The sequence below is a fragment of the Euprymna scolopes genome, chromosome 33, assembly GCF_053919585.1.
Source record: "Euprymna scolopes isolate OS-2025 chromosome 33, ASM5391958v1, whole genome shotgun sequence".
Taxonomy (NCBI): Eukaryota; Metazoa; Mollusca; class Cephalopoda; order Sepiida; family Sepiolidae; genus Euprymna; species Euprymna scolopes.
The window spans coordinates 71,712,153-71,736,387 of NC_136514.1; the positions used below are offsets into that span (position 1 = coordinate 71,712,153).

At 33.9% G+C, this 24,235-nt stretch overlaps 1 protein-coding gene across 1 annotated transcript in view; it reads right to left on the reverse strand.

Moving 5' to 3' along the window:
• LOC145258293 (uncharacterized) overlaps positions 1–17,698 on the reverse strand; it is a 220,479-nt gene extending 202,781 nt beyond the window's left edge. The window contains exons 1-2 of the mRNA XM_080116327.1: positions 17,459–17,698; positions 2,247–2,330 (exon numbers count right to left, since the gene is read on the reverse strand). Coding sequence (XP_079972453.1) covers positions 2,247–2,330; positions 17,459–17,648 — 274 coding nt within the window. The 5' untranslated portion in view covers positions 17,649–17,698. The remainder of the gene's footprint in view (positions 1–2,246; positions 2,331–17,458) is intronic.
• Positions 17,699–24,235: the final 6,537 nt, after the last annotated feature.

Here is a 24,235-nt window from a genome sequence, read left to right on the forward strand (position 1 = left end):
TAGGAGGAAATACAGGAAGTTGATGGCCTACATCGCATAGGGTAGAATTTGCTGCAAAGTTCTTGGCAAATAGTTTGGCCTTGTCTGATGCTGACGAGATGACCTCTGGTCCATTGATAATGGTTGGGGTAGAGCGCATGCTTCTGTTCAGGATCCTATTTGTTATTTGCCAAAACTGGTGGGAACAAAGCCACTGCTCAGCTACTTTGGATTTAACGGATTGAGCATATAGCTCTCTTGCATTTTTTATTACTCTTTTACAGTGGTTGCTGGCGGTCCTGAAAGCAGCTTTAGTTTCAGTGCATCTATTACGTTGGTAGATATGGAAAAAGTGACTTCTGTGCACGATGGCAGCAGCACATTCAGGAGAGGACTTTTTTATAAATTTCTAAATAGAGTAAACAGCATTCTAATTCCAGATGAAACTTCTCTACTGTACTCCTCTCTGAATATTTTGTTTACAGACTGTAATCTTGATATATAGGGTATTTGGATCTCGGGAAAGATATCAATCTGATTTCTAGCCTGTAAAAATAGCTTCTTAGAGGTCATAATCTAAACAAAATGTTAGCCTTAAGTAAATTGACTAACGTCGGAGAATGCGCACATATTTATTTTTAGCTTGAAATCGCTTGATTTTTAGCATTTTTTAAAATCTGGCGATAACTCAGACAGTTACTGTGAAATCTGAAGCGCTAAATAATGACTAAGATTGGAGTGCTGAATGTTTTTGTTTCGATTCCAGTTGATGACACCGAAGGCATTTTTAAAACTTTTGAAATCATTGCTATATATTTATTGGGTACCAAATAATAATCAACAAAGAATTTGCTCTATACTAATAAATATGAAATCTACAAGAATTTAATATACTTAAACGAATTTGGCGACCGGGCATATATATTAGTGGCCTGACAAGGCCACAGGGTAGATAGCACAAGCAGCAAAATTGAAGCTGTCCTGTAGGACACTATATATACAAATGTAGGCAAATTTGGGCATATTTTATTGGTTTGAAAACATAGATTCTTTTTTAGCAATAGTCATAAAATTTTAACCATAGAATAGAATTATAATCTCCAAAAAGCCTGCAAATTTTCATGTATTTTCTTTCCATAGAACCAAAGATATGATCATTGCAATATTCGATTTGGCTACCAGTATAGATATATTCATAGATATACCACCTATTTTGGCAATTTTATAAGTTCCAAATCTTAGCGACTATTGATCAGAATTCAGCTGATAGCTTGTTGAAAAGGTAATGACCAGAATTGTGTAGTTGACTATGTGCCCTTAAGTTTGCACATTAAAGAGATCATCCATCATTCAGAGTCTATTTTTGGCACTTTTTTACATAAAATGTTTCAATCATAGTCATTTGTTTTCCTAGTTTTGCATATGAATTACAAGATATCTGAAATTTCCCAAACCTCTGGCCTTGATGAAGATCTACACCCAGGGGACATATGAATCAATTGAAGAAAAGATATGAAATGAACCCCCACCAGAACAAAGTAAGAGTTAGAAGACCCAATCGAGATCATGTATGACACATTGGACCTTGGGTCCCTCAGCAGGCGCCTGAACAACAAAAGTCTGGGAGAAAAGGAAATTTGCAGCACGTTTGAGAATTAATCACAAAATGGAAAAGATATTGAAAAGAAACCATTTTACGAAAACGCTTCAAAGAGGGTGTTGTGGGGATTTACATTGAATTCCTTCATGCAGAAAAAACTGAACTGATGAACATGCACCGGCGCCTGTTAAAAATTTACGAAGGCGATTCAGTTGATGTCAGCACAGTTAAAAGAGGGGTTCGTCGATTTCAGAGTGGCTACAAAACGCGCTTCAAACTTTTAACAACCCAGGCATAGGTTGGAAAAGTGCATTAAGATGAGTGGTGGCCATGTAGAAAAATATATTCTGAGCACAAAAGACCTCGTGTTTTAATGGTATCACTCTCGTCTTCATAGATCTTCAACGTTTTAGTTTTTGAGTTAAAAAATAGGCCTTACTTTTAGAATAACCCTCGTATCAACACCCGCATGTTTGTATAAAGACTTCTATATTGTTAAATGGTATGTTATCACAAGTCATCGATATATATTCTAAGATTTATTTGAGACCCACATAAAAAATATTCTTAGATTTATTTGAGATCCACATAAAAAATTGGACTATTTAAAATATAAGATATTTTATTTTTTGTTTAACCCCCCCCCCCAAAAAAAAAAAAAACTTACCTTTTCTATTATAAACCAGTGCATAGTTATTCGATGGACCGGCGGGCAAATGTAAATATTCTTTGGGGTCTTCTGTGTCCATGCCTGCCAAGAAAATGAAATTAAGTTAAATAAAGAGAAATCGTATCGGATATATATGTAGATACTTGTATTAATGTATATTGACAGGACTACGTAAAAACACTAGTTGCCCTTTTCATTGAAATGATGTTTTTTTGAAATATTACAAAACTATTCAATTTCAGAAGTTAATTACATAAGTAGACTTGCCGTAAGCATAAATTCACAAACAATATTAAAACCTATAAGAGTGATACTGAAGACCGACTGTGACATGTCATTGATTCAACATTTTAAATAGATTTTTATACATAAAATGACTATACCTTTTATATTATGCAAATAATGGTAAAAATAAATAAGTTTATATTCATGTAAAATAATGTTACCTGAATATTGTTAGAGACGAAGCATTGAAAGTAATTTGTGAAACATGGCTTTAGTTTAATATTCCAAGCCAAAATAAGTATTTTAAAATGAACTAAAATGCATATTTTATTACAGATAACTAGCCACGAGACAAATAAAATAAAAAATGGCTATTCAGAATCAAATATAGACACTGTAAGAAAAATTCCATTGATGAAAAAATCCGAAATTCAGACTAGAGAGATTCTTTATATATTAAAAGCAAAATATTCATGTTCAGCTTTATATTTTATACATTTCTCTTCATGAATTTTGATACGTTTATTTGCAAAATCTTTAATTAAATTTGTTCGGTTAAAATAAGTTGTCGGCTGCTTCTTGTTGGCATATACAAAGAAAAATTACATCAATACTATTGCCGCAGTTAGTTTTGAAGAAATATCCCTTTTATTTTAGCGTTTGTGCACGGCGATGAATACAAAAACACAACTATTCGTACTCCTGCAGTTTAAAGCCCGTTTTTCCGTGAGTTTCGCTCGGCAGCGCCCGGCGAACGCCGGAAACCGCCGGATTATACCGAGTGAGCAAAAAAAAGACGCGAGCGAGCAGACGATAAAATTAGGATAAAAGAAAGGAAAGAGTTTGCAAGGAAAAAATAATGGTATTTTACGACCTGCCCCAGCATAGTATAAACAACCCCAACTTTCCCGTGTTAAGAACGGCTTTCGGAATAAACACCCCCAACATCGAAAATCGTTCTTAACATGGGGAGGTTGGAGGTATTTAAACTAAATATACCAAAATAATTTTCCACACACCAACAAAAATATATTTGTTCACTAATTCAAAGAAACAAAATTTTTAACGCCTCCCCAAAAAACAGAAAACAGTTGCCATAAAAAAATAAATAAAACAGTAAAATTTATGAAATTATTACGGTAGGTTGTTTGTTTTATTTTTTCTATTTTGTTCGATTTTTTTTATTGACTTCAGTTCGCTCGGTATAATTCAGTGGTTTCCATCGTTCGCCGGGCTTTAAACTGTAGATGTGCCCAATTATTTAATAGATACTAGTTTTATTTGATTTAAGTTTTGTATTTTAATATATCATACTATCTTCTAATGCTCATTTCAGTCTAATTACTGTTAGTGCTCAGTTTACGAGATAAGTAGAATATTTTGTCATGATACAAACAATCGGGGCATTACTCTTTTTTTTTTTTTTTTTTTACTAATCTTCAGATATTATCTCTTTCTTTTTTTGAGGCTGAGTAAACGGGAAGTGAAGTATCTAGTTTGTAGTTATGATACTATCCTCGCAGTACTCATCTATTTCACAATTTTCTTGTCATTGTGTTTATTGTACAACTAACAATGCTTACCTGGCACAATCTGAGTAGGTTATATTCATACCAATAAAGGATACGCCTTCGATAAAATCTGATAGTCTTAGAAATTTTTGAGCATGAGCATGACCTTGCATCTGTCGGGCTGAGGTAGGGTTCTGGATAGTCTTGGGAGGTTCATTCTCTAAGGTTTTCGGATGGAATAGGTTTATTGCTTACTGCCCGAGAGATACCTACCAAGGAATACAAACGGGGCTGCGCAGGCTATTTTAAAAAGGCTAGAGTGCTCTTCTTTTATTATCCCCACCTTCCCGACCTTCCGTCATATCTATCCTCCTAAAGATTACCTTTTTTTGTTTATAGGGTGAGACTTCTATATGCAGACCAAAAACTGGCGGGAGTATGGTAGGCCAAATTTTTTATACAAATATATATACGCATACATAAATATATATAGAAAGAGGTTTATATAACCTTTTTACGCAAATATTATGCAAGTATAAACCATGTAGAATATCTGCATGAATATAATTACATGTAATAGTTAACTAAAGATGATCCTCCCATAAGAGAACCGAAAAAACTAATAGGAAATTAATTAAAATGAATGTTTAAAAGAATATGCAAATTTACTAGATCTTTTACAGATAAATGCAATTCCGCAATCCATATATGAGAAAGTTGTATTTTCTTTTTAAATAAATAGAAAACAGGAGTTTTAATATGAATATCAATACACAAAACTCTCCAAATTTGTAGGAGTATACATATAAGACAAACCAGAAAACATTATTGATTAACAATCTAACCACTCCGAACAAAGAAAAGGAAAGCTAATTAATAACACTTCTAATAGAATGTCAAAATTTTCCGCTAGTTAAAATATTTTCAATAAAAAACATAATAATGCGCATAGAAGATCAGGATATAGGGCAGCATTAAATACTTAATTGGATTCTCGCTATTATAAAACTGGAAATAGATGTAAAACCAATAATGTTATCTCATATGGCCTTTAGAAAAAAATCTGCAAGAAGAATAAGAAATGATATTGATAGTTGCTTCAGCTAGACGAGTGTTTCTCGTGAAAGTTTGGCGAGGGGAGACCATAGACGAGCACTTGCCATGAAAATAACGATAGAGCAGAGACAGGCTCTTCTATGTGAAAGAGGTTGCTGGGAAGAGAAAAGGGAATCCTCCATTAGGCTACGGTCTATTTTGAACTCTCTCAAGCAGGACAAGATATTTCTAGCAGCCTCCGCCCAGCTGTGGACGTACTTGGCTTTTATACAAGTAAACAATTGCATCAGCAGTGAGATATTAACTGGAACAGTAGAATGACTTTTTTTTACACAGTGGTCACCACTTATCAAGGCCTGGAAGCCACTCAGGGATAAGGGTTATTGCAAGTACATTACGTTAGTGCGGAGATTTGATGAAGTGTTTACTTAAGGGGGCGGTTCATTAGGAATTTGCTAACGTTGGACTTGAACACATCCAAGTTGTAGTCAGGTGGGAAGCAGGCAGACGGAACAGAGTTCCACAGGCGTGCAGTTCTAAGCAAGAAGTTTTGTTCGTGGAATCCACGTTTTGATTTAGGCACAGATAAAGAGTGGGGGAAATTTTTCACAGTGGATTCGGCTAGACGGGTGTTTTTCGTGAAAGATTGGCGAAGGGGGGACCAGAGATTGGAGTTCAGACGAGCACCTGCCATGGAAATAACGATAAAACAAGGATAGGCTCACAACGTCTCTTCTGTGGGAAAGAGGTTGCAAGGTAGAGAAAAGGGCATCCCCCACTAAGCCACGAAGTCTATTTTGTACTCTGTCAAGGCAGGATAGGCTGTTTTTAGCAGCTCCTGCCCAGATATGGCAGCAGTATTCCATCATTTTTTTTTTCAGTGACCTTGGCAACGGATTTGATATACATGTACCATTTCAGATTAGGAGTAAAGGTCAGACACAGAAGCTTGTAAAACCTTGGGGCCTTCTCAAGAAGAGTCATTCATTTCAATTGATGTCGGACGGGGATCAGAGCGTTGATGATGAAAAGAAAGAAGCTTGGTTTTAGATGCATTAAAAATAACCAGTCACCTCTTTCCCTATTATGCCACGTGCTGAAGATCAAAGAAGAGAGAACTTGGCCTTTGAAGTCTTTCCATAGATCATAGTGTTGTCAGCATAAATGTCTACGAATGATCTTAGGATGTCATCTGGGAGGACATCGATGTAGATAGTTTGGCGTAAGATGGACCCCTTAGGAACTCCAACATTAATGCTGTAAGCTTATGATTTCTGCCCATCATCCACTACTCTTATGAACCTATCAGAGAGAAATGATTTAATAATTGAGACATTTCCAGCTATAATATAGCTGCGGATCTTGTGGAGTAGATCTTTATGCCATACCCTATCAAAGGCCGTTGATATGTCAAGAGCAATTGTCCTGGAAAGGAAACATCTGCCAAGATATTCGTTAATCCTATGAGACATAACCGTTAGCACATCTGCTGTAGATCTAGCAGAACAGAAAGCATATTGTATGCTACTAAGCAAGTTATTTTTGCTGAGGTGGTTGGCGACTTCTCAATTGAACACAGATTCCAGCAACTTACTGATGACGTACAGAAGACTTACTGAGAGGGAGATGACCGATCACTTGAATTCTTAAATACGGAGCATACTGATGAGGTCTTCCAGGGTGTTAGGAAACAATTCTTCTTAAGACAACGCTCAAGCAGCTTTGTAAGCATGAGAGCTAGTTCTGTCTGAAGCTTTTTCAGTACAATAATATGAATGCCGCCAGGGCCAGTTGCTTTATTGGAATCAAGGTTTTTGATTAGCTTGGCAACATTGTGCAAAGATATTTGTATGTCGCATGGCGTAGTTTCAAATACAGGAAGGAATACGGGTGGTGGTGCTTAGCGGCAAGTTCTTGGCGAAGAGTTTGGCTTTGTCTGATGCTGATGAGATTAACTTAGGTCCATTGATGATAGTTGAGATAGAGCACACGCCTCTGTTCAAGAGTCTGTTTGTTATTTACCAAAACTGGTGGGAACCAAGCCGCTGCTAAGCTACTTTGAACTAACGGACTGAGCATACAGCTCTCTTGCATTCTTTATTAAATAAACATAAAATATTTGTTTTGTTTTTGTTTGAAAACGATTCTAACTTGCAATAAAAATACAAATCAAATTCGTAAAAAAGCAAAACAATTTACAGTTTTGTTTTTATTTGCATATTTTGAATATTTGCATATTTTGAATATTTGCATATTTTGAATATTTGTATATTTTGAATATTTGCATATTTTGAATATTTGCATATTTTGAATATTTGCATATTTTGAATATTTGCATATTTTGAATATTTGCACATTTTGAATATTTGTATATTTTGAATATTTGCATATTTTGAATATTTGCATATTTTGAATATTTGCATATTTTGAATATTTGTATATTTTGAATATTTGCATATTTTGAATATTTGCATATTTTGAACGCGAAATAAAAAAAAACTTATTTGCATATTTTGAACGCGAAATAAAAAAATTATTTGCATATTTTGAACGCGAAATAAAAAGAAAACTTATTTGCATATTATTATATTATCATTAGGTTTGGAGTTTGAAAATAATAAAACACGTATGTTGGTTAAAATGAAATTATATTGAAATTTGATTATAGTAAAATAAAAATAATACTTGTAGTTTGAAATCTAATTATAAAACGCTGATTATTGCACAAAACTTCTACTATTGAATACAGAAAGTTAAAAGATAAATCATGGTAAAAAGAAAGCAAAGGAAGTCGTTACTCGCATGGGGCGTAAAAGGCAAGTACACATTATTATAACATGCTGATAATGTTTACTTGGCGCATTATATATATATATATATATATATATATATATATGTATTGTGGATACAAAAACGTGAGTACCGCCATGGTAAAAAAGGAGTCCTGTTCATAGGATGTGAAAACGTTGGAAAATCTGATTTTTCTATGCGCTGATGAACTGCCCAGGTGTACAAAATTATAACTAATGAGCTATTATAAAGTCATATGCCAACATTGGGCCGAAACAATTGTACTCAGATTGTTACTAATAAAAAGCCTAACATTTTGAGAATGAACAACAATATGAACGTCTGCTCCTTGTAAAGTGGTAATTTGAAGAAATATTTATTCTTCCAATGTTACCCTGTTTAATGAAACTTTGTTATTTTTTTTATATGTTATCACTTTCCTCAATAGTGAAATTATATACACACACACATATATATATATATATTATATATATATATATATATATATATATATATATATATATATATATATATATATATATATATATATATAAAGTTCTTTTGTGTTTGCAGATAAGCCAATCTTTGAGTGAACAATATTATTTTTCTTTTCTTTTCATTAATGAACTTTCATCTTCCATTAAAAAAACCTAAATTTATTTAATGACTCAATCTATTGACGTGACATTTTTTTTTATCCTCGTTATCAAAACGTCATGAAAATTGGCTTGATTTATGAAATGATTTACTCGTCTTTGCAAATCTCTTTTCGCCTTTGTTCTGTCACGTAGGCTGTTCAAAAGTTCAATGGGAACTGATAATAAGAGCAGATTGTTTTGCATCTTCACTTTGCACCGAGTTTCGTTTGATAGTTCGACTCGATTAGAAAAGCCGGCGACTTTAGACTTTGCCGCGCACCCACCTAAAAATTGACAATGGTACCGAAACTCTCATATAGTTGTTGGACATGTCGTTTTCAAAAGAAAACAAAAAGAATCGTCATAGAACTAAATCTTAATGACCCTTTGCCTCCCCATGAGGGAGGATTTTAACACAAAGTTGGTTTTTAATGTGAGAGAAAATTCCGTCCTATCCCAAAAAGGGGAACTTGGGAATGGTACAAACATTAAAATCATTTAAGTCTGCAGCAGTTATGAACAAGATAAAGATTTATTTTCTCTCAGGAATCAATGTCTGTGCGAGGCGATTTGACCAAACACTGACCAATCAGCTTGTAAAACGCATTGATTCTATTTGTCCCTTGAGGAACTTCCTCAACCCCTTTGGGAATCCCGGTGGGTCAGCAAAGAGAGAGAAAGAGAGAGAAAGGGAGATAGATAGATAGATAGATAGATAGAGAGAGAGAGAGAGAGAGAGAGAGAAAGGGAGAGAGATAGATAGATAGAGAAAGAGATAGATAGATAGATAGAGAGAGAGAGAGAGGGAGAGAGAGAGAGAGAGAGAGAGAGAGAGCTCTGGCAACAAAAAAGAAAGAACCCTTTCTCTCGTTCTTTCCTCCCTGTCCACTGGATACTCCAGCATTGACGATATTCGCCTGAAGATGAGTGCTGATCAATATTTGACAGCCCAAAGAACTTTAAACTCTTCACTTTTTTCACTCGGACCTTATCCAATAAATTCTTCCATTTTGTTTTTCATTCAGTGCGACGTTTTCATTTACTACAAATATACAGAAATGCGTGTCTCATTTCTAAAAGTGCAGGAGGATTTCCTATTCACAGACCGAAAAGAGAATAGACCAATTGTAGCATCAGAACAGATACTACACTTTGTTCTTAATGAACGGGCCAAATAGTTCTGTTTTCTAGAGCTACATCTTAAAACTTGTAATTTTTAAACGACAAAACGAATAATGGTATAAAATTACGTCTTTTAAAGATAAGTTCATATTTTAAAATTTCAAATCTAGGGTTATAATTTAAAATTTAAATATACATTTATATTTTTCAATATTAATATAAATTGCTATCTAAAAAATTAATATAGGTGACTATATTGAAATTTTTTAATATAATTATATTAAAAACAATAAGTATAAGTTTAAAAATTGGTCGGTGCAAAAGTTTTACCAATTTGTGCAAGGAGTATTTTAAACGATTGTAATTTATTTGATGCATATTGTTATTACTTAAAAATATTGTTATTACTTAAAAATATTATTATTACTTAAAATATTGTCATTGCTTAAAATATTGTTATTACTTAAAAAATGTTATTACTTGAAATATTGTTATTGCTTAAATATTGTTTTACTTAAAAAATATTGTTATTACTTGAAATATTGTTATTACTCAAAAATATTGTTATTACTTAAAAATTATTATTATTAATTAAATATTGTTATTGCTTAAAATATAGTTATAACTTAAAATATTGTTATTACTTGAAATATTGTAAATTACTTGAAAATATTGTTATTACTTAAATATTGTTATTACTTAAAATATTATTATTAATTAAATATTGTCATTACTTAAAATGTAGTTATAACTTTAAAAATATTGTTATTACTTGAAATATTGTTATTACTTGAAAATATTGTTATTACTTAAAATATTGTTATTACTTAAAAATATTATTATTAATTAAATATTGTTATTACTTAAAATATAGTTATAACTTAAAAATATTGTTATTACTTGAAATATTGTCATTACTTGAAAATATTGCTATTACTTAAAATATTGTTATTACTTAAAAATATTATTATTAATTAAATATTGTTATTACTTAAAATATAGTTATGACTTAAAAATATTGTTATTACTTGAAATATTGTCATTACTTGAAAATGTTGTTATTACTTAAAATATTGTTATTACTTAAAATATTGTTATTACTTAAAAATATGGTTATTACTTAAAATATTGTTATTACTTAAAAATATGGTTATTGCATAAAAATATTGCTATTACTTAAAATATGGTTATTGCATAAAAATATTGTTATTACTTAAAAATATGGTTATTACTTGAAATATTTTTATTACTTGAAAATGTCGTTATTACTTAAACTATTGTTATTACTTGAAAATGTCATTACTTTAAATATTATTATTTCTTAAAATATTGTTATTACTTTAAATTTTGTTATTAGTTTAAAATATTATTATTACGTAAAATATTGTTATTACTTGAAAATATTGTTATTACTTAAAATATTGTTATTGCTTAAGATAGTGTTATTACTTTAAAATATTATTATTACGTAAAAATATTGTTATTACTTAAAAATATTGGGATTACTTTAAAATATTGTAATTACTTAAAAATATAGTTATTACTAAAAATATTGTTATTACTGGAAATAATGTTATTACGTAAAAATATTGTTTTTACTTAAAATATTGTCATTACATGAAAATATTGTAATTGCTTAAAATATTTTATTACTTGAAATATTTTTATTACTTAAAATATTGTAATAACATAAAATGTTGTTATTAATTAAAATATTGTTATTACTTAAAAATATTGTTATTACTTCAAAATATTGTCATTACTTAAAAATATTGTTATTACTTCAAAATATTATTGCTTAAAATATTGTTACTGCTTAAAATATTTTTATTACTTGAAATATTGTTATTACTTAAAATATTTTTATTACGTATAAATATTGTTATTACTTAAAATATTGTTATTACTTAAAATATTATTATTACATAAAAAATGTTATTTCTTAAAAATATTGTTATTACGTAAAAGATTGTTATTACTTAAAATATTGTTATTACGTAAAATATTGTTATTAGTTGAAAATATTGTCCTTCATATTTCACATGAAAACAAAGAAATTTACAAGTGAAGCATTTATATACTCATTGCCTGATGAGAGAAAATGTCGTTATTGTTTTTTATTTTTGAATTAAATGTCATGTTTTTCATTTTTGGATTAAATTTTAAATCAGAAATTGAATAAATGTTTCTATTTTTAAAATTCAACTATAAATTATCATTTAATTTCTTTAAACGTTTACTATTAAAACCTTGAATATAACTTGCTATTTTGAAGTGTTTTATATGCAACCCTTAATGTTTTATACATTTCCAATATGTTTTCTATAAGACTAACCCGGCCTTGCTCTGTCATAAAATACGCTTAAATATATTTTAATTCATGCAGATTTTGTGTTTATTATTACAGAGTAAATTCTCTATTGAATATTATATTGTACCTAATATATAATAGTGCGCTTAAAAATTAAAAAAAAATCATTTGGGTGTCATTAGCTAAAATCGAAAGCAAAACATTTAGCGCTTCAGCCGCCTCTCTTACTACCGATGTAGCTATCGAGATATCGGTAAGAAATACTTGATATTAAACGACTTGGAGCAATGAATTGAATTTGAGCATTCGCAAAAAGAAGTACAAATATGTCGGCAAGTTGAAATGAACAGTTTGCATTTCAACTTGCCGATATTTCCGTACGCGTTATTCATCCATCTAAACAAAAGTTTTACTCGTTATAAATCATCCCTGGTGACTATTTCTCGTCAATTTCAGTGTTATGTGAGCAGTAGTTTAAGAGTTTATCGGTTAAATATTTACTCGAGCAAACACACATATCTACTGTTTTATTTATATTGATTTTAATAACAGAGGTAGAACCGGGAGAGATTTTATTGAATAGATGATTGAGCTTCGTCTTCCATTTCTAGTAATTCATGATCGAACAACTCGTAACACTTTTTTTTTATGCAAATGGTAACAATTAATTATTAGGCGGCGGTCAGGTAAACTGAAATAGTGTGACATGTTAAAAATTTTATACCATGTGTCGTGTAAGCTAATGTTTTTTCATTGCGTGTTAAGTTGATATTTAGATGATGTGTTTCATAAAAAAGTCAACGACAAATGAAAAGTGAGAGTTAATGGCATGTTTAACTGCATCCGCTTTTGTTTCTGGCAATGACAAAATCAGACTCGGCTTTAATGCTTCTGGGAAAGTCAGCAATATCAACGCAGAATTGAGAGAATGGTCGGTAATTAATTGGACAATACGAAGAAATTCATTGGTAGTAATGAATAAAAAGCGGCAAAGATGAAAAAGATAGACAACGGCCCAACACTCTTGACAATGAATGTCTGAAAGCAATTGTTGAACAAAATCACACAGAGACATTGCTAAAGCACTCGATGCCAGTATATAAATCGCATCTGATATCGAAAGCAAATTGGTGAAGTGAAAAAAAAAATCGGAAAATGAATTGATGCTCGGCAAGTGGTTGAATGACAGAGAGTAAGAACTGTCGAGAGAAATGCAGTTACTTGTTCAGTTAACAATTCCAGTATACTAGAACAATTATTAAAACGGGTGTATTTTAAACATACCTCAGTCTCGGAACTAAAGCGAATGTTTGCATGTATTTTGCATTATTAAAGTATATATTTAAAGGCTTTAAGGAAACAATGATTTGATATATGTCTGTTTGAAACTATACATCATACTACTGCATTTCTATTATAATAGAAACACCATAGTATAAAAATAATAGTTTTGCTAATTAATTATTAATGGAGATTTGGTATCTGTCTTCTGTTTGTAGTCGAAATGATTCTTTTACTTTTTGGTGCTCGACTGAACTCTTAATTTTGCAAAGACATTTTTACTCATCATTACTTGAATACATTAGCGTTTATTGCGCCCGTTCTTCCAAACGTTTGATTTCAGTTTATATTTCCAATGTTTCACAAAGAACAACTAAATCATTTGTTTTGACACCAACTCTTTCTATACTAATGCGTCAACATTTACTGGAGCCAAAAGCCACTCGAGGAAAATGGTTAATTAGATTGTCAATTAGATGATGAGCAATACTATGAGGAAAATTATGAATGGACAAACTTTGATTATGTTGTATTATTTGGATTCTTCGGTTCTTATCTTATTTTCATAACGTTTCGACCGATGTAACTTCCGATAAAATACTTTGTAAAATGCAGTTGTAGGTTACACTCTTCTAAAGGTTGAGGGTTCAATCCTAAGTCCGAGGGACACTCAAAATACCATTTGCATATTACTTAGGACTTCTACCCAGTCATGGCTGACGGAACACGAGCATGCTACCCCATGGATTAAATAAAAGGTTCCATTCGAAATTCCGTATAAATTCCCGAGTTCGACAAAAAGATTGCCGAGTTCGAAAAGATACGCCTGAAGAGTATCGGGGGCTACATTGACAGAGACGTGAAAAAGCTATCAAGACGAGAACAATAGTTCAGACTATCCACATAATACGGATTATTAATCCTCATCTCAACAATTCAGAAAGAAAATTGAAATTATTTCTTGATATTGGATTTAAAAACGACTATGTTGAAAACTGTAAGGAAGTAGTACTATAGTAATGTGATCAACAGATGGGAATTTCTTCATCTATCTCGTTTCTTTCTCTATGATATTCTCTATTATTTTCTCCCTTTCTCGCTCATAATTCTCAATTAGTTAATCTCAAAAACTCAATGCATAACAAAACATAGTGTCCCTATTTACTTACGAGTGTTGTGATTTGGTAAAATTCAATTGTAAGCCGACAATCACCTAAGAGACAAACCTCGTATAAAATTTAACACAATATCTGAAATCATTATTTCTATTTATAAAACTATTGCTATTCTCTCTCTCTCTCTCTCTCTCTCTCTCTCTCTCTTTATATACAGACTGTCCCAATAAAATGTATACACTCTTTAAATAACCATAAAACCAACATTCATTATGAGAAATAAACGCTTCATACATAAAAATAGTGTGAACAAATATAGAAACCAGATAATTATCGAAAGTGTTCAAATTATTCGCCATTGTGGTCCATGAACAGCTGACAGCGATCACTGATTGGATCGGAAACGTTCCTAATCTGTTTAATTGGTATGTTGACACATCTTCTTTCAATGGTTGCTTTCAACTCATTCATTGTAGCTAGTTTTGTGGTGTGAATCCCGTGTTCAACGCCCCCTCCATATCGCCTCCAAAAAAGAGAAAAATCGGGGGGAGGGGGCTCAAATTCGGTGAACGTGGACAATACTCGATACTTCCTTTTCATCTGTTTTGCAGGTGATTATCAAGATATGCTTTTACGTCGTGATGATAGTGGCGAAGTGCTCCATACTGTTGGAAGTGCCATTCGTTATTCCTAAACATCTTTTGGGAACGTGGAATAGCGTATTCATGCAGCAAATTGAGATAATTTAAAAAGTGTATACATTTTATTGGGACACCCTATATATATATATATATATATATATATATATATATATATATATATATATATATATATTGTAATAATATGTAGAAATAAATAGTAAATATAAATATATACATATATAATACAAATATGTAGTAATAAACAGTGATGTATAGTGATAGGTATTAAAATGTACATGCAATAACAAAAATAGGTTTAAGCCTCTTAAAATTCATACTAGAATTGTGAGCAACGACTCGTGGTATAAAGGATAAATTAGTTAATAAAATTCACTTGTAAGGTACACACTTTTAGAAGCTCAGAAGATATCTTACTAATGACGGAATCCTATGCTGGCATTAGAGCCAAATACGCTCGAAGATAGAGTAATGTTACTAGATCTGGGGAGGAGTACCGTTTCCTGTTGTGACTTGATATAAACTAGCTTTGTAATCTAGTGGACGAAGCCCTTTTCTGTACCATACTTCCCTTTTCTCACGGAAGAGTAGCAAAGCGATCTCTGCTCTGTCGTTATTTTCATGGCAGGTTCTCGACGAAGTTTTTATCCATAGACAAAACTCGTCTAGCTACAGCAACTGCTAACAACTACCATTGTTATCATTCTGTGCTTAAATCTTATGGTCGTGATCGTGTTCAAATCTAATGTAAAGAAGTTTTTGCTAAGTTGTTTTCTTAAATAAACAAACAAATAACCCAAGTTCCGCCAATTATCACGGTGTTGTTGCATCAACCACCTGGCACTAATTAACTGTTATCCTCGAGTTACCTTTGGGTTTTGATAAGCCGTGACCCCCCCTCTTAGTAAAAATTAATAAAAATAAAAAACTTAAAAGAAAAGATTAGGATAGTGCATTATAAACCAAAGGTAATAACACAGAAGTAGAAATACTTTTTAAATCGTAGCCGTCAAAAGAAAAGCAGAAAGAAGCAAGTGGAGAAAGAGAGAGGAAGAAAGAATGAGAAAGAAGAAGGGGAACACATAGCGAACAAAAATTTTAGATCTTGTCGATTTATGTTACTGAGTTTGCAAACTCACTTTTTTCTGATTCAAGCAAGCCCGATCTAAATGGGTGACCCAACAGGTCACATTTTCTTCTTATATATTTTTTTATTTGTATATTTTCTTCTTGTATATATTTTTCACCAATATAATATGTTTATATGTACGTAAACGTAAAATTAAATTTGTGTTGAAAAGATGAATTATAGATTTCAGTTTTACTGACAGTTTAAAATCAGTAGTCATTTATTGTTTGTGCAAAGAGTGGAAAAATACAATTAAAAAAATCGTTTTTGGCATAGGAAAATAGGCACACATTTTTTCCGATTCTGATACCGATTCCAATATCCCCCCCCCCCCAATTTCAATTATTCTAATTTCCGATTCTGATTAATCAACATGTTAAGGACATGTTGCGTCGGGATAGTTTAAGTTAGCTAAAAGACACCATCTTTGTCATCGTTTTTTTTTTACAAGGTATTCACCACCTATCAATGCCCGAAAGCCACTCGGGAGTAAGGATTATTGTGTGTACAGTATGTTAGTATTAGTTTCTCTGTACGACGATTTCTCAAGACAACCTGACATGACCAAATATTCCAAATAACATAGGATTCGAAATCTCGAAAAGATCGCGTAAACACAGCTATACCTACTCGTACTTTTCTTAATGATGTTATCTTAAGTAATAGCACGAAGCTGGATACTCCACCAGACTAGATGAATTCTTGTTCTGGAATCCAGTAAGACGAAGAAATCAAAAGAAAGATAAACTATGAAATAGTTCACTGGTCATTTGGGAAGATGAAAATTAATGTTAAGGTTCTTATTTTGAGATGAGGATTCATTATTCATATTTGGATTCTTCCGGCTACTGTTCTTCTCTTAAATCCGTAGCGTAGTGGATAGAGTACTTGGTAAATTCAGTTGTAAAGCCTCTTCTGGAGGTTAAAAGGTTCAACCTGTAGTGTGCCCGAGAATCAAAATGCAATTACACATTACTTAGTACTTTTACCCAATCATGGCTGACGGAACGAGAGTATGCTATCCTCGTGGAGTAAAAAAGTATTCTGTTCGACATTCTGCGCAGTTTCTCGAGTTTTAAGAAAATATTTTCGAGCTCGGCAAGATACCCCTGATAAAGGTCGGAGGTTACCTCGGCTGAAACATTATGAACATGACGTTTGAAAACAATAGTCCGAAAAATCGAAATACAAGGAGAATTAATGTTCTTCGCTTCTTTACTCAAAGTTTCAGATGTAAAGGAGAATTAAACGAATATGTATCCTATATAGACATCAAGTGAAGGCGCTAACACTTGATTTTTGAGAACAAACTGAAGTACAGCGGAAGAGTATGTATTCTGGCAAGAAATTCAAACTGGTCTAATCAACTTACCTTTACAAAGAAGGGAAACGGCTACGCCATTCGCTAATTGAATCGAGTAATGCTTATCGACGGCAACGTTCCTCATGTCGAGTTGAAGTTCTTTGCAACTCCTGTAAACCTTCGCACGTGTCAATATCGGACAAAATAACGCTATTAAAAGAAACCATTTTATAGTTAATATTTCAAGCAAACGCCTCATCGTCAATGGCTTTCTTCATTCAAGAAAGACAAACAAATAATATTTAATTCTCGCTCGAATTAATCAAGGTGGTTTATATACTCGAGATAGACTCATTCACTTTTGAACCGTCCAAAAAGATAAGCCGTGAATGAGTCCGATTTACGCCTTCCTTTTTTGTCCCCCCCCCTCATCACCCTCGGTGAAAAAAAGGAGAGAAAAACATTGGCACTTGTTTATGTTATCGGGATTGTCCTTTTCTTGTCAGTTTTTATCCAAAACAGCTTAAACGAAAGAAAGAAGGTGCACTGCAAGTACAGTGTTTGATGTAGCGTTGAAACGGATTCGGCATTAAGATTCCCAAGTTCAACAAGATGCACTTGTGCACTTGAAGAAGGTTTAATCGGCTGAAACTTTTTGACAACAGTAGTCCGAATAATACAAATGATATAAGGGTGTCGTCAAAACAAACACATAACTCAGTAAGTTTCAGGCCATTAATTATAACAAAAATTTTATTCGTATATACTGTCGAAATCCACCTTTTGAACATTTTCATCTCCAACCATCAATTGACTGCGAGTAACAGGTCAGTATGGATGGTAAATTACAGTTTTCATACTTCCAAGAATTGTCTATCAACTGATGTTTGGCAATTCATTGAAAGAAAAACAAGAACAACGATAAAACAAAATTGCCAGCTTAATGACAAGTTAGAATATTGTTATTTCTTTAACCTGCATGGAATCATTGTCATAAACATCATTTCCAAGATTTGTTGGATGCATTCTAAAATATCGGCGGCCATTTTCTTTCCAGGCCGCTATGTCTACACATACTTACCGCCTTCGGGTTATGAGGCAACTCGGGACATCAAAATAGCTTGCGTCCAGCAATGAAAATGATCCGTTTAGCACACGTATATGTAGACATACATCCAGGATCATAATTTGTTCTGTACGAGTAGCTGATAATAAACATCTAGGACATAAATAGACATCTAGGGCAATGAAATAATCTGCGCTTGCGTATGCAGCCTGTTCATTCTTCACAAACGTTTTTTATTGAAATCGCTTCAAGCAAAGCGTAAAGCCACTTGATGTAAGGAGCTAACAAGAACAAAAATTGATTATCACATATATAACCCATTAATTTTGGAAAAACGTTTATATGATCAAGTTCTAATATATTCAAATATTTATTCATGATGTTTGGTTTGGTTGTTTTGTTTTACGGCTTATCAACACTTTTCGGGTTATTTAATACTTAATCCAATCATTTTGGGAAAAGGTTTTATGCTTCAAGTATTTTGCATTTAAAAATATTTTTCACGCTGTTTGCTTTTTATGTTGATTTTGATCGACTCCACTGAGTCAAAAAACAATAGATTAATTTCTCTCTCAGGTGAAATGATGCGGGAAGGGAGGGGTGTGGCGACTCTTCGACTATACTTAACTCTGCTCCAAAACTCAGCTCAATCTGCCGTTTCGACGCTGGGATCCGTTGGTATAATGAGGTGAAGGGTGCGCCGGGACCGCTTCCTAGACCAATCGCGTTACGTCACCCCTAGGGGAGGCTCTATCTTCCCCGGTTGCATCTGCGATTCTGCAAGAGCTCTCATGTCCCAAAAGGGTCACCCCCGCGATATCTGGGTTATGGGCATTGTACTCAAACTATAAACATCCTTAGTCTCAATGTTGAGTCATCCCATTTTCGAAGTATAATGTACACAAAAAATGATGTTGTCAACGATTTTCATAACAATGAAAATCATAATCCAATCTTTCTCTCAGCAAGGTCTGTTGCCGTTGCCGGGCACACAGACGATAATTAAAGAATAAAGGAAATCATATCTGGCCGGCTTCTCTAGCATTTCGGGAGTCTTGACCTCCCCCTGTGTGGAGCCCAATCGCCCCCTGGGACGGTCACGTCACACGCCTATGCAAATGATACCTTCTGAAAGCAGACATCCAGGAAAGTAAAGTGAGCTGCATCCAGTTATGTAACTGATTCGTTATACACAAGCCAATGAAGATAGACATCCGGGCAAACGAAACTAGTTCTGGCAATGGAAATAACTAATTTTGCATAAGAAGTTGTAGATATACATACAAGAAAACGAAGCGAGTTGTATCCGGCTAGGAAAATGATTATTTGTGTAAGCGGGAGTTGTTAACAGATATCCGGAACAGCGAATTTATCCGTGTCTGATTATGCAAATTGTTTGTGTTGCTGACCAATCAATGATATTTTATGCTCGATATATTCAGTTATACTTATTCAAGTAACTCCCGATGTTATTCTCCACCTGTATAAGAGCCAGATAGTTCTAAATGGAGTACTGTTGTCACATCTGGGAAAGCATTTATCCTTCTCTGACAGAGTTCAAAACCGTCGTTGAAACCTATTCTCCTTTCTGCAATCTCTTTCTCACAGAAGAGACGTTGCGAGGTTACCCCTGCTCCATCGTTATTTTCACGGCAAGTGCTCGTCTATGATCGCCTCTGCCAAATTTTCACGAAAACACTCGTATAGTTGCAACTACTATCACAAATACCCCCACTCTCTGTCTGTACCTAAATTTAAGTGCAAATTTCACGAACAAAGCTTCTTTCCAAAAATTGTCCGCCAGTGGAACTATTCCGCTGACCTGCTTTCCGAATGACTACAACATGGTCGTCTTCAAGTCCAATGTAAACAAGTTCTTGAGCCGCCCTCCCAAAATATAAAATTTTACCCAATTTCCATCACTAACGATCACTACGTTCTTTTCTCGGTGACCACCATACACATATTAACCCTCATCATCAAAAGTCCCTCAGGCCTGAATAAATGATAATTATCTTGTAAAAACACGCCAGTTATAGTCACCATTCCAGATTAAGTGTCGGATTAGGCATAATTGTAAGTGTGTTAGCTAATGAGTTTGGTGACGGGGGTTCAATCTTCGGCCGAATCATACCAAAGACTTAAAAACTGGCACTTGACGCTCCCTTGCTAAGCATTCAATATTATAAGGGAAGGATCAAGAGTAAGTAGAGATATCCTTGGAATGGAATGGCCCCCCCCTCTCCTACACCTCGATGTAGCAGCAAATAAAAAAGGACCCCTCGGGTTACCCTCGATTATAGTCGGTCACTTAGTTATTTTTCGTATTCATCATACTTTTTACGGTCGCATCATCGAATGATTAACAGTTAACACAGCATGTTGAGCACCACAGTTTGTATCGGAGAACTTGTGTAGAAAAGCCCCATCAAAAAACAAAAACAAAAAAAATAAACAAACAAACAAATACCCCACCTTCTGTAAAAAACAAAACAAAACAAAAAAAATACAACAACAAAAACAAAAATCAAAAACAGTCAAAATGTGGATTATAGTAAACGACCGTTTTATTATTTACAGAAGAAAAAAGAATTAACTCGTGTCAATAAGTATTTAGATAAAACGACCGCTTTCTTTATATTTCTGCCTCCATATAAACTCGCCAAAATAGTTATCTAGCATTCCAGGTTGCGTTCCACAGTGGCATTTATTCTGCATCTTGTACAGTCTAACACCAATCTTGATCTAATCCAACGGATGTCTAGATAGGAATCAGAAAAGTAGTCAAAATGAAAGTCATGTCTCGAGGAGAATCCTCTGAGCTTGTAATCTTGCATCAAATTAGAAGAAAGAAAAACAAGCACAACGATAAAACAACCTTTAAAGATGAAGTCATAGAATATCCGAAAATAAATAAACGGGTGGATATGCAACTCAACAGCATGAAAATGAATGCGTAAATTATAAATATTAGAAATGGAACAGACAGCTCCTTCCTCCTCTTCTCCATTATATGATTTTTGAAGCGACAAACACCCCCTCTTACAATTAACTGTTCCAGAAAGTATATGATCATTTACGTTATCAATTGATAGGACAGACCTACCGCCATTCGTTATTTATCACAAACTTAGGGAGAGGACAAAAACAAAAAAAAAATCTTGTTCTGTATTAATTTGCTTAGCAGGGCGTGACTCCGATGGTTTCAGAAGTTTTATGTCGACCTTTAGAGATATTCAAATAATGATTAAGTTATTTGCAAGATATAAAAAAGTTTCAGGAGTCCTTATCAAGTTGATGACCTAGATAGGCGCAACCCAACTCGCAGAACTTTTCATCGGATCAGATGGACTGGTTTAAATCTTTGGCGTTTGGGTCTTCAACTTAAAATGAATTGGTTGGAAGTACGATAAAAGATTGAAGAGTCTATTTGTGGCAATATATTTAGCATATAAGAATTTTATGACAACGAACGAACCAATCAAATGCCGGAATCGTTTTATAAAATATACTGAATCTCTTTGAATTATTCAGTGATAACTTTTCGTCTCCATACGAGAAAAGCATTACGCAATTACGATCCTGACTGAATTAATTCTTTACATGGATCAGCTTTTCTGACTCGGTTTATGCTATCATTGTTTTTAGTCGCGTGCAAGCGACTCTGTAAGTCACTCCGTCGGTCGGTCGGTCGGTCTGTGGGTCGATCTGTCCGTAACACTTTTGTGCTTGGCCTTTTTGGTTAAGATCAAAGGCCTGTTGTTAATAGATGCTGTTCTTAGCTTTTTAAGCTTTTCTTGACCTTTTGGCTAAGATCGAGGTGTGGTATCTGTTCCGGCAGATGTTGCAAGCAAGGACCATGTGTGGGGGTAGTCCCACATATCAGACCTTTTTTTACACAGACATCACCACATTATCAAGCCCAAGAGGCTACTCGAGGATAAGGGTTAAAGAGTGTACAGTAGAAATTGGACAATATAGTAACCAATTCGGTAAATTTGTTAACTTATATAGAACGGCTCATCAGAAACTTGTTTACATTAGACTTGAAGACAACCATATTGTAGTCAGCCGGAAAGCAGGAAAACGGAAGACAATTCCACACGCGTGCAGTTCTAAGAAAGAAGCTTTGTTCATGGAATCTACGTTTAGGTTTAGGCACAGATAAAGAGTGAGGGGAATTATTGATAGTGTTTTCAGCTAGACGAGTGTTTCCTGTGAAAGTTTGGCGATGGGGGACCATAGACTGAAGCTCAGGCGGACACTTTCCATGAAAATAACGATACATCAGAGACAAACTCGCAACATCTCTTCTGTGAGATAGAGGTTGCAGGGAAGAGAATAGGACATCTCCTACGAGGCTACGAAGTCTATTTTGAACTCTATCAAGGCAGGACAAGTCCTTTCTAGCAGCTCCTGCCCAGATGTGGCTCTTATATAGATAGAGAATTGCATCAGCAGTGAGATATCTACTGGATCGATAGAAAGATCCCACCATTTTTCCAGCGGCCTTGGTAACAGATTTGATTACGTGTTCCATTTAAAATCAGGAGTAACGGTCAAGCCTAGAAGCTTGTCAAAACTTGAGGCCTCCTGAAGACGAGAGCCATTCATTTCAATTGATGCCAGATGTGGATCAGCATGTTGATGATGTAAAGAGAGAAGATTGGTTTTAGATGCATTAAAAGTAACCAACCACTCCTTTCCCCATTGTACTACGTGCTCAAGATCAGAGGAGAGAGAATTGGAGAGAACTTGGTCGTTTACTGTCTTAAATGTGCTACCATAAATGGTAGTGTCATCAGCATAAATGTCTACAAATGATGTAAGGATGTGATTTGGAAGATCATTAATGTAGATCAGGAATAGAGTTGGGCCCAGGATGGATCCCTGAGGGACTCCAGCATTAATACTGTGAGCTTCTGATTTTTGCCCCTCAACTACTACTCTTATGAACCTATCAGAAAGAAATGATTTAATAATTGAGAAGATATTTCCAGCTATACCATAGCTAGAGATCTTGTGAAGTAAAACATTATGCCATACCCTATCAAAGGCCTTAGATATGTCAAGAGCAATTGCCCTAGAAAGGTTGCTTCCTTCGAGAGAATTGCTAATCCTATGAGGTATAACTGTAAGCTCATCTGCTGTAGATCTAGCAGAACGGAAACCATATTGCATGTCACTAAGAAGGTTATTTTGTTGAGATGGTTGATTACTTCTGTATGTAACACAGATTCCAGCAACTTACTCATGACGCACAGGAGACTTATTGGCCTGTACTTAGAGGGGGACGAGCGATCACCTGAATTCTTAAATACAGGGCATACTAACGAGATTTTCTAGGGTGATGGGAAGCTATTCTCCTTAAGACAACGTTTAAACAGTTTTGTAAGTATGGGCGCTAGTTCTGACTGAAGTCTTTTGAGTACTATAATTGGAATACCGTCAGGGCCGGTTGCTTTACTGGAATCAAGGTTTTTGATTAGCTTGGTAACATCACGTACAGATATATGTATATCACATAGCGTGTTTTCTGAAACAGGAGGAAATATTGGGGGTTGGCGGCCTTGGTCGCAAAGGGTAGAATTAGCTGCAAAGTTCTTGGCAAAGAATTTGGCTTTGTCTGATGCTGACGAGATTACCTCAGGTCCATTGATGATAGTTGGGATAGAGCACACATTCTGTTCAGGATTCTGTTTGCTATTTGTCAAAACTGGTGGGAACCAAGCCGCTGCTCAGCTACTTTGGACTTTACGGACTGAGCATACAACTCTCTT